Genomic DNA, 12097 nt, shown 5'->3' with positions numbered 1-12097 from the left:
CCTCTTTAGGCCCAGCAGATGACCATGCAGGCGATGAACCTGTCCCAGCAGCAGACGCAGGAGCAACAGAGGAAGCAGGAGATGCAGCAGAAGAAGGAGGAGCAGAGGCGGAAGGAGCAGGAGAGAAAGCAGGAGCAGGAGGAGGAAAGGCTGCGGAGACGTCGGTCCCAGCGGCGATCCAGGGACCACTCACGCTCACACTCACCCTCACCCTCCCCTCCATCTCCCTCCCCCCCACCTGCCCGGCACAAAGCATCTGCACCTAAACGCACTTCCAGCTACAAAAAGCCTGAGCCAGAGGTATTTCTCTATATAGCATGTTTTTATAGTGTACTCCACTGCTTTTTTTTACAGTACAATAATGCAGAAACAAATAAGATTATGGAAATAAACAGGGTGAAAATGCAAAAGGAAAATAATACAGTAAAAACATTTAAAATGAATACATTAACACATTTTTAAATTAAATGGTAAAGTAAGTAAATACATTAAAATAGAAAGTATCACTTTTTTGTAAATTGATTAATGCCTGCATTTATTTTGAATATTATTTTTGGTGAATTTAATGGTATAATAATAAATATATAAAGTCATTAATTTTTTTATATATTCTTGATGTTGGCATTTTCAGTCCTCCATTTTTATGCCACAGAGGGATAAGATATATGGATACACATACAACACTTGTTAGTAGAATACACTCATTGCTGGTTTGGTTAAATGCATGAGAATTTTGACAATTAGGAAAGTACAGAATACTGCAACCATATTTTTTAATCCTCTAAATCTGAAGCAGTGATATCAATTGGTCTCTTTCCTCCTCATGCTGTGTGACCATGTCCATTTCTGCCACAGCCAGAAACAGAAGGGGACTTGCCAGATCCAGAGGACCTGCAGTCTTTCAGAGATAAAAGAGAATACTTTCAGAAGATTGGTGAGTAGAGATGACACGCTTTCATCAGTAATAGCTGCTTCTTTTTACCAAAGTATCTTCCAAACTCTCAAACTGCCTCTCACCCACAAACAGACCCCATTTTCAGACCTTCCTTGTATCTTTGACTTTGAAGAAGGCTGAAGAATGTGAACATGGTGGGAGTGATTTGTGTTTGCTTAAAAGTTTGAACACATAATGGGAATTATCCAGGGGACTTTCCGCTATATGCCCTGTATTTAATTGAATATAAGATATGAATGCAGGAGAGCTTGTGTCTACAAGCTCTCTCAACTAAATGTCATTAAGGTCTTAAAATCAATGTTGTAATGGCTCAATGATGTCAACATGTCACATGTACAGTATCACTTTAAATCATCAATTTCACAATAAGTTTCCATTTTAAAGCTGCTTTTTATATTTTTTTATTTAAACGAGTGTTAAATAGCTCTTTTTTTCCAACAGGAATCACAGTTATAGAGTGTTTTGTCAGTAGCTCATGTCTCCCCCCACTCATCCAGTAAAAGAGGTATCCCTGCCCATTCAACCCAATCAGGACATCTAACTCCATAAAAAGTCAGCTTGTGAATGCACAGAGAAGATCCTCCTGTTTGCTGTGAAGTCTGCCCATCACTACTGCGGTGATGTGGTGACATATAGAAGAGGGAGATGTTTGCTAACTGCAAAATGGACAGGAAGTTAGCTGAAACAACGACCTACAGCAGCTTTAAGAATTGGATTTCCTCATTCCTCACCACCTGTCTCCTCTACTATCCTCCAGGTAAATCCAAAACTCATAAGCCTCGGCCGGCCAGCCCCAGCCCACCCAGACAGCAGCAACGCTCCCCACCACCTCGTCCATCACCCCCACCTCCAGCACCCAAACCTGAGGGTACGAAAATGGAACAAGTTCAAGGGGCTAAATAATATTTTTTGTAATATAGAAATATTTGGATATAGTTTCTGTCTCTCATCTCCCACAGCTAAACGTCACCGTACACCTCCTGCCAGAGAAGCAGACACCCCAAAAGAAAAACCTGTTCCAGCCCCCCTCATTAAACCTCAGCCTGAACCCACCTCCAACATCCGGGAAATCATCAAAATGTACAACAACCGACCCCAACCAGAACCCAAACCCTTTGAGCCTGTCAGGTCAGTTTTAATGCCCCACAAAAAGTTTGAATGGAGTCAATGTCATTCTGTGGTTCGAGAAATATTGGAAGTGCATAATGTCTCTGTCCCCTTGTGGTGCAGCAATTTTGAGCTGAAATCTGACTCACAATTCATGAAATTAGAAATAAAATTTGTGAAAGTAAGTTTTAAATTTTTTGGCTATGGTTTCAAAGGTGAAAAAGATTAGAATAAAAGTAGAATGTTTGAATAATGTTGGATGTGTAACATTTTCAATATACAAAGTTTTAAAATCATCTTCAGATTTTCTGAACATCCTTGCAGGAATGGAACATACTTAAAATGTTAATTTGTCCAATAAGATACAATAAACTAACAATTATTCAAAGAAATCCTCAGACATCAGATGTCAATCAAAACAACGAAATAAATGAAATTGGTCCTGGTCCACTTGTCCTGGAAGATTTCATTGTCCTGCACAAATGGAAGAAATTCTGTCAGTCATATTTATTGGGCTTAAAAACAGTTCACGGAGACCGTGGATGTCGTGCATCACTGACCCAAAGAGTCGATACATGACAAACTGGGAATGAGACACAAAAATCAATTAAAGTTGAATGAGTAGAAAGATGGTTGATTGTTGAGTCTCATACCAACACTGACTCCGTCCGAGTGTCGGTGTTTGTGTTCAGTTCAGCCTTTTGAGTCAACTCGGCACTCACCAGAGACTGAGGTTATTTCCCTCCAGCTTCTTGTTTTCCCCCTTCTCCTCTCTGTATGGTCATGAAGTAAAGTACTTTTCCTCTTCAGTAGGCATTCAACAAGGGAGAAGAGGGACCAATTACAGTACATTAAAACACCAACAGCAGCTCGCTGCTACAGACAAGATGAGAGGCGAGAGTGAGGATAAATCTATTTTTTGGTCCCAAAAGTAAAAAACAAAATCTCTGAGCACTCCTCTCTAATAGGCTCCAAATTAAAGTAGAATTCGAACAGTGGGTGTTTTTTCCTCCAGAATGTCTGGCTCTGCACCTGATGCTCCCATCCAGAGCTGTCCAGCGCTCAGCAGCTAAGAGGTGGCTCCGCCCCTCCTGTCCACCCAGGGCTCCCCACACAACAGCCTGCAAAGCCTCATGACATTTTTTTTTCACAATTTCAATATTTTCAGCTCACCCGAATACACTTAGCATTGATTTAGTGTGTAATCACGGTTTAAAAAAAATTCACTTCATGTTTGTTGTGAACACAAGGGAATTATTTCCATTGGACATTATGACCGGACAGATTTAAATATGTCGGACTTCAACAGGTTTTCCCAGTAAAAAAAAATGGTAATTACCTGATAATGGAAAGCCTGCTCCACTTGTGTATACTGCACAATACCACAGCCACTCAGACCCTTTTTATGCCAGCTTTGATTTTCTACACTAATAAAACCACGGAAACTCTCAGACATCAGATGTCAGTCAGTAAAAATGTTTTCCTTCAAGGAAACAAAGACTAAATCAATGAAATTGGTGCCGGAAATTTACATCTTTCATTTAAAAATTCCAGCACTTTAACTTGGAAATGAGGGGAAAGAGAAAGAGGATGACATTCAGCAAAGGTCCCTGATGGGATCTGAATTGGCCAGATTGTGCTTACATGGTATGGTATGCATTTTTCCCTGTACAACCAGGAAACCCAAACCAATCAATTTAACTTACTTTTCTAATTATCCAGTTTCACTTTTAATGATTGGTGAACCATGATTTTGATTGTGTTTTCCTCTCATACTGCTGGACCAGAGACTACCAGGAGTCGAAGTGCCAAGAGGTTCCTGGGTTTCTGATCCCACAGTGGCCTCATCTATCAGAAAAATTAACTCCGTGTTTTGTGATTTACTGTTTTTATCCTCTTCACAGACCTGTACGACATTTTGTGAAAAAGAGTGACCCCAAAGAGGAAGCTCTCGCCAAATTAAAAAACGCCACACCAGTGCCACGAGAGAAGGTTCGGATTGTCTGACTACAACTACTAATAAAAAGCCAATGTATCTAAATTTCTCTAGAGAAGAAAAGTTATTTTGTCAGATTTATTATTCTGTCTCACTGAGTATCTCTGTTGATAATATACTGTGTACTACATCCTCACATGTTCTTATTCTTCTGCTTGCAGAAACAGTGGGTGCCTCCTCCACCAGCAGTCAGGCCTAAGATCCAGCCACCTCCTCCCAGGAGCCCCCCCCCACAGCCTTCTCCTCCCTCCACCAGAGGTCGCCGTGAGATCTCCAACGACATGAGGCAGAAACAGCGCCCCCTGGAGGACTTGTTCGGCTTGCAGCGCTCCCGGCAACCATCTCCTCCTCCCCCCGACTCCCCACCACCTCCCCTGCAACCAGCACCCATCCTTCAGAACATCCCTGAACCACCGCTCATGGCTGCACCATCTCTCAGTGGGTGTTGCTCATGTCATGTCCTCTGTGAATTGTGTTTATGTGAATTAAAGGCCTCTGACAAGACACAAATGCTGCTAACTTATGTTTCACCCAGTGTTATTCAGTGTGACCTTCATCTGCTGTTTACTAACTGTAGATATGATGCCAGATGAGGAGGGCATTCGCTCCCAGCTCCACCCCTTCTCTGCTAGTGTTTACTTCTCTTACTCCAAAATGCCGGGAAAACTGTTCTTGCGGAAAGAAGTGAGATACACACACACACACACACACACACACACACACGCGCGCGCCTCACTAACCTCAAGTATCATTATTTGTGTGCAGGTGTTTTACCCCAGAGAGATGTTCAACCGGCCCTACATCCTCAATCTGTTATGTGAACAGGTTTGTATATTTACAGGTGTCATCATGTTGAACCTGATAATCTGCAGTTGGCTAAGAAGTCTTATTATATATATTTATGCATTGCTCATTATCTACATTGCACTTCAGAGGTATAAGACATCACACTCTTCACATGATCATTGTGTGATGTTTTTAGATTATGAGGGACACCTACTCTGACAGCTGTGAAAGGATCAGCAGAGAGGAGAGGAGGAAGATGAAGGACCTGCTGGGTGAGAGTTTAGATGGATCATCATAAAGACGGATGCTACAATGTTGATTCAAATGTTTTTGCTACAAGCTTAACTCATTCATAAGTGAATTGTAGAAAAACTCAACAAATCACTGAATATACAGTATATCATGTCTAATCTCTCTCCATTACTTTTCTCTATATTATCCTATTTTAATCAAAATGAAATAGCAAATTTCAATGTGGGGACGACTATAAGCACCATCCAGAATGACAACATGAAGAAGAGGATTGTCATTGCTGCTCGAGACAACTGGGAAAACTACTTCACCCGCCTGTTCCCTGTGAAGGTGAGCACGACAAAAAGTAATGGTAAAGCTGGAGATCATATAGGATGTAAAACATCTCACAAGGCAGCTTTACTCATATGACACATTTCAAACACAGAGACAATCCAAAGTGCTTAACATTGGCAAAGAAAAGCTTAAAGGTGCACTATGTAGTTTTGTGGAAGAAATGTTAATCAGAAGAGAAAGATCTTCACTGACTGATTTTTTTCTGCCTAAACAAACTAAATAAACAAACTCTCTTTGCTTTCATGAATAAATAAACTGAATAAACATACCGATCTTAAAGGACAACACAATTTATACTGTTTTACTTTGTTTATAAGTGGTGGACCCTGCCACTTGAAATTCTGAGATTTAAGTTCTTCTACAACACTACATAGTGCCCCTTTAAATGTGCTAATCTTTTAAATCAGCTGCTGGAGGGGAGTTTCTAGTTAGTTAGAACTGAGGAAGCCTCTTGGATGAGAGGTGACATGTCTTCAAGAAACTGAAACAAGTCCAGTTGCCTACAATACAGCACTTAGAATTACCATGACCTGGATGACTAAGGAACCTTCATCAACATATAGATGTTTATGTGAGGAATTCTTATTATGTCATTTCTAAAGCAAAAGGCTTCATACACATGTTTGTATAATGACATATATAATAAAAATTGTTAACAGGTTGGAAATTCCAGTAACCTCTTGTGAATATTAATAAGTATGTTTTTGTTACAGTCAGACAGTGGGGACACGCAGGTTTTGGGTGTTTCTCATCGTGGCATTCGTTTCCTGAAGGTGGTCAGAGCATCAGGCATCAACCCCAAGCACCTCCATCTGCTCAGGAGCTACAGGTAAACATGCAGCCTACATACACAAGTAGAGTGGAAACTATACTCAAAATCATGTGTTTAATTGACATGACATCAATTACATTATTATAATATAATAAAATAATTAATGATAATGATAATAATAATAATAATAATAATAATAATATATAATAATAATTTATATTCACAATGTTATGGTATTATTTGTGGGCTTTATCACCAATCTAATGTAGTCAGTTTGAGCTCATGTTTCTTGTGCAGGAGGTTAACTCAGGTCTGCATGAATGTAGTTTTGCAGAGCTGCTGTCAGTTGAGCTCCAGAGTGCAGACAGAGTGGAGCTGGAGCTAAAGAGTGAGAACTTGGTGCTGCAGTCATCCAGAGCTCCTCAGATCGCTGCCATGATCCGACTCTTCATCCAGGAGATCATCAAGGTACTTTATCGATCTTTTATCATCATCATTCACTTCTTTTCTTTCATTTTTATGCTTTACCCCACACCCTTACAGACATCTTTCTCCCTGCTCTACAGGAGTCAGGCCATGTGGTTGCCCTGAAGAGTTTCGTGACAGATGACAAAAGTCTGCTCAGCTTCAACAAGGGTGACATCATTAAACTGCAACCAATGAAAGGACTCCAGACAGGTGAGGTCATTATTAGGATTCCACATATATCTGTGTACTAGTTAGGGTAAGCTATGCCTTATTATATACATTGTTTAATGCATATGAACATCTTCTTCCCATCAATAACTCTTCTGTGTGTGTTCCACCAGGCTGGCTTTTTGGCACCATGGGAGGACGCTCTGGTCTTTTCCCAGAAGACGTCACCCAGCCATCTGCGGCCCCGGACTACCACTGTCTCCACCTTGATCGAAGAGATGAGCGGAGGAAAAGCATGAAAGCCACAAAACCCGTCAGTTCACCTAAGGGCCAGTTTTCAGGTCCCAACAGCAGACGTATGGACAGCAAGGATGCAGAGCGGCCGAGCAGAGAGGCCTCTGTGGCAGGATCAGTCCAGGGCTCAGTCCATGATAAGGAGATCCACTCCATGACTGAATTTGCCATTAAGTACTTTAGGTATGACAGAAGAACAATAACTATTGTTGATTATGCTCAGATGGTTTGGGTTTCATATTACACATCATGGCTTATTTTGTGCTACCATTATTTGTTTGTTAAAGAGTGGGGACAACAGGGCTGCCAGCAAATGGAAGGAATTTTTCAGAGGCGGTTCAACACACATCGGTGAGACAGTATAATCCTCCTAACATCACATCCCATGGTTTGTAATAGCTCATAGTACAGTTATCGTACATCAATGTATAATAAGCCTACAACTAAGCCTCTCCTGTCTGTCCAAAACCCTACAATCCCTGGTCAACTTACAAGAATGTGCTGTTCTGGAGGAAAATAATGTCCTTTAAAGTTATAATACGTAAAATTTCCACATACAATTATCTAAAAATGACTTGACCTTTGCTTTCTCGCTCTTTCAACGGGGGTAAAGGAAAATTACGTTTTCATATGTATTGATAATTATCAACGGCAAACTCCATGTAAACAGATAGGACAGGCAGGAGCTGCGTTACAGCAGCCATGCTGCCTGTGTGGACATACACATGAGTGAACAGAAGCAGCTGTCGGCCCAGGGTAGCTTAACTTTTATCCTTCTCTTCTCAAAGTGCTTTTCCACAGTAGCTCTCAATGACATAACATACTCAGGCTTGAGATACCAAACTAACTTTTTGAATCCCTCATCCTATACTGAGTGGCAGATTATCTCCTCGGACCAGCGCATTACGCCTTCTCCCCCGGCTAGAAAACAGCAACTTCCCATGATCCCACACTACTTACAACGTTTGTTTCGTTTTGATTAAGCGATCCCTCATGGCAGAAATTACATACTGTGCATTTAACCACAGCGTGCACACTTTGTAGATCTGTCCAAGGCTTTTGATAATGTTGATCACAACATTTTGTTAAACTTTCATTAACAGATTTTGGCCCTTTGGAGTCAGTGAAAGCACACTTTGAACACAACATATTCAGCTGATATGGAAAACTTGTTGGCAGTGGCCAACATTCCAATATTCCAATAGTCCAGTATTTCAGCTCCCTTTACCTTTTTTTTTGGTAACCACAATCCTGAGGCAAATATTTGGCTCTTTAGCAGATACATGCTCCACCGAGGCAGACAGGAAACAAGGGTATACCAATAATGGAAAAATAGCTTAGTCCTACAATTCTAAGTGCTGTATCGTAGGCAACTAGACTTCTTCTGTTCTAACTAACTGGAGGGGATTTTGCAGGGTTTTAAACTCTGTGTGGGTGTGATCTTACAGAGTCATTAAGGACACGTGAGCTCTGAGTTTCAGTGTTGTTAGGGCCACTTGTGAGTCATTGACCCAAGGAGGGCCAACCGCCAAGACTCCACTGTCCACTTACATCTGAAGGAGAAAAATCATTCCTTTGAGGGCAACAATGTAAACATCTTGTCCAGAGAAGACAGATGGTTTGAAAGAGGAGTAAAATAATCCATCTATGTCAAACTGGAACCACCGTCTTTGAACAGAGGAGGTGGCCTAGGACATTACTTATCATCCACCTACAATGCAGCACTGAGTTCTCTCCCCAGACAGCTTAACAACCATTCATACCTGGGCTCACCTAGCCCTAACGACCCACATGAAGGCCGGTTGGGTCAACGACCCACAGGTGGCCCTAATGACTCTGAAACTCAGAGCTCACACCTGTCCTTAACGACTCTGTAAGGACACTCCCACACAGAGTTTAAAAGCCTGCAACTCCCCTCCAGTTAGTTAGAACTGAAGAAGCCTCTTGGATGAGAGGTGAAACATATTCAACAAACTGAAACAAGTCCAGTTGCCTACTTAGAATTACCATGACCTGGATAAAGGTGCGTTCACACACACTTGTGAACGCACCTTATCAAGTTGCAGCAATGTTTAATGTCATTAGTTGAGATCAAAGTTAACAGCCATGACACCAGATGACTGAATCGTCCTGTTTAAATGTGTAATTTGGTCTCATGTCCACCTTGTTATAGAGATCATGATGTCAATGAGACTTCCCAAATTAATAAAATGTGACTGATTGCATTGTGTTTTTTTCATCCAGGTCCCCATAAAGGAGTCCCTCATTCTCTACAATGATCCTGAAATCAACGATTTATCTGTCCAGTGCTTCACGAGTGAGTGTATTTGAATTTTGGATTATTGCTGAAAATGTTCTCTGTGGCAAACACAAGTTTATGATACTTACATGTTTTGTTCAAGATAATCTTCACAGATGAACACCACTTTTATGATCTTCAAAGCATAAATAAATCTCTAGAAGTAAAAAGCTAATGTTAGGCTATAAACAGACTACATTACGGTCACATGTCTTAAACATCACCACCACTAAGCATCTTATTATAAAATTACTGTACACGTATTCTATAAACTGATCAATGTACAAGTTGTAAAGTTAAAGTTATAATAGTCTGTAACTAAAGTCGGCCTGTAAAGACGGACTAGTGACTAGATGACACCACTCTACACTACATCACTCTATAATAATACACACTGAGACCAATGTTACTCTGATCCTCCACCATCCTTCCATGGATCTGTCCCGACAGACATGTTGCAGTTCATGGGTGACGTACCACTGAAGAATATCACCCAGTCAGACTGCCTGAGCCACATCTTACTGGTCAGTGCTCTGTCAAACAGTTTATCTATTGGACTGCATTACTATAGCTTTATGTTTTTGTTTGTGTGTATCTCTGGGTTTGATGGATTTAAAGATAATTTCTCTGTTCTGTTCAGTTGGGGAAGGAAAAGGAGCTGCTGAGAGATGAAATCTACTGCCAAGTCATCAAGCAAACTACCAACAACCCAACCATGTGAGTGTGTGTTTTTATTGTAAGTTTTTGGTAACATTTTCAATATATGTTATTACTGAGTAATAACAGGAAATAAATACATTTAAAAGGTCAATCAACCAAATGTAAATGCTGTTGTTAAGACTAATATACTCAGTTCATTAATCAATTAAATAGGTTTGAATTGTGTTACGGTTTGTAGTTATGTGTTAGCTTTCCATCGTTGTTATATTGCTTTATTGAGTGGTGTTAAATGCTCCAGTACTCATTCAAGTTGGAAGCCATTGCTATAAAGGGGACTCAAGCCAGAGCTTTGAATGAGACAATTATATCCAGAATTATTTGCTGCTGAAAAGAGGAACAAAGCACAGCAATATTGTTGCACAAGTGTTCAAGATATTTGATCCAAAATTCAAAAGAGAAGAGATTCAGTTTCTACAAACCTTAACCTCTAACTTTGGTCCATCAATGAAAAATTACAGTGATTCAGATCACAGATTGGATTTCTTCATTAGGAATAAAAGAGTGGATGCACTGATGGATCCAAAATATATACAGTAAAATACAGGTAAAAGCAGCAGCAGGCAGGTTTATGAACCATAATCTTAAAGAAGCTTAAGTGGCTCCTAAACACCTCCTGATTTCTCACAAGAATTATGTTCTGATGGTTGTGTATGTCTCCACAGATCCAGCTGCACCAACGGCTGGCGACTGCTCAACATGGTGACTGGGTTCTTCCCCTGCTCTGGTACACTACAGCCCTACGTCACACATCATCTTCAAGACATCTCTCAGGACTCTGAACACCCATACCAAGGTAGAAGAAACACAAGACAACACAGACACACTGGTATCAGTTGGAAATAACACACAAAATGCCACAAAATGCAAATCTTTACAAGCCATGTCAATGTTAAAATGTCAGCTCCATATTTAGATGTTTGTATTAGCTCTTCAAGTGCACATACCATAACATACTGTAACATCTGTGTCCTCAGAGCTGGCCTTTATTTGTCAGGGTAACCTTCAGCAATCTCTCAGTTGTGGCGGTCGCCGTAACATCCCCTCACATATGGAGATGGAGGCCATTCTGGTTAGTGAACCTACACACTCAAACAAGTAAAACATGTTTTGCTGCTGATCTCATTTTGAGTGTCTTGGCTTTCTGCAGGCTGACAAAACTTCTCGACGTATTCCCATCCAGCTGCCAGGAGGAGTGGATTTTCCCATCAAAATCAGCAGCTTCAGTGTAAGATGTATTGATACCCTCCATATTTATGAACAAAACCAGCAGTCGTTTTGTTTATTATCAAGATCTTTCTGGTTGTACTTTTCATCTTCCTCTAGATGGCAGCAGATGTGATAACAGAGGTCTGTAAAGAAATGGGCATCTCAACCCAAGCAGAAATCAAAGAGTTCTTCATCCTCGCCAACCTCATTCAAGGTGAATCACATTGATACTGTTTCTAAATGATATAGAAAGCACAATGAGACACAAAGAAGACATATAATGCTCATTTTCAGGTTATACTTTTATTTTGGGTTATTACTAGAATAGGTTCGCGGAGCAAAACAAACATTGTACAACAACCAATTTAACACTAGCCGAGCCAGTAATCAAAAATAAATAAAGTGAATCTACTCAGCTTTAATGTCCTCTGATGCTGGGGCCCTACGTAGTGATATGTCCTGGTCTGTGCAGCCAACAACGAGCAGCTATTCCAAACTCTTACATTCAACATAATGTTAGCGGTAATGGTCCGGTGCTTACAAGAAGAACAATGGTGGACCTTGTTCAAATGAACCTCCACTTTATGTAAGAAAGAGGCCAAAATCTGATTGGCTTGCTGAATCCCATATTGTCTGACCTAGGCAGCCCACACAAAACTGACTGGGTTGTCTTATTTAACAGCTTTGTGGGTTGGTAGGCACATTTTATTTATTTATTTATTTCTCTTAAGCCTTTTC

The 12097-nt window shown here is 40.6% G+C and overlaps 1 protein-coding gene across 1 annotated transcript in view; it reads left to right on the top strand.

Annotated features, from left to right (window-relative positions):
• myo15b (myosin XVB) overlaps positions 1-12097 on the top strand; it is a 55695-nt gene that overhangs the window by 39779 nt on the left and 3819 nt on the right. The window contains exons 39-60 of the mRNA XM_073490138.1: positions 10-300; positions 856-938; positions 1708-1823; positions 1915-2083; positions 3967-4054; positions 4295-4496; positions 4636-4742; positions 4824-4883; positions 5041-5116; positions 5308-5426; positions 6146-6261; positions 6531-6672; positions 6771-6882; positions 7014-7317; positions 7422-7485; positions 9379-9451; positions 9884-9957; positions 10074-10150; positions 10816-10946; positions 11128-11222; positions 11301-11378; positions 11477-11573. Coding sequence (XP_073346239.1) covers positions 10-300; positions 856-938; positions 1708-1823; positions 1915-2083; positions 3967-4054; positions 4295-4496; positions 4636-4742; positions 4824-4883; positions 5041-5116; positions 5308-5426; positions 6146-6261; positions 6531-6672; positions 6771-6882; positions 7014-7317; positions 7422-7485; positions 9379-9451; positions 9884-9957; positions 10074-10150; positions 10816-10946; positions 11128-11222; positions 11301-11378; positions 11477-11573 — 2674 coding nt within the window. The remainder of the gene's footprint in view (positions 1-9; positions 301-855; positions 939-1707; positions 1824-1914; positions 2084-3966; positions 4055-4294; positions 4497-4635; positions 4743-4823; positions 4884-5040; positions 5117-5307; positions 5427-6145; positions 6262-6530; positions 6673-6770; positions 6883-7013; positions 7318-7421; positions 7486-9378; positions 9452-9883; positions 9958-10073; positions 10151-10815; positions 10947-11127; positions 11223-11300; positions 11379-11476; positions 11574-12097) is intronic.

This window comes from Pagrus major, chromosome 20, assembly GCF_040436345.1.
Source record: "Pagrus major chromosome 20, Pma_NU_1.0".
NCBI lineage: Eukaryota > Metazoa > Chordata > Actinopteri > Spariformes > Sparidae > Pagrus > Pagrus major.
Note: the sequence above shows the minus strand (reverse complement) of the source record. Positions and strands in the feature narration are given on the sequence as shown.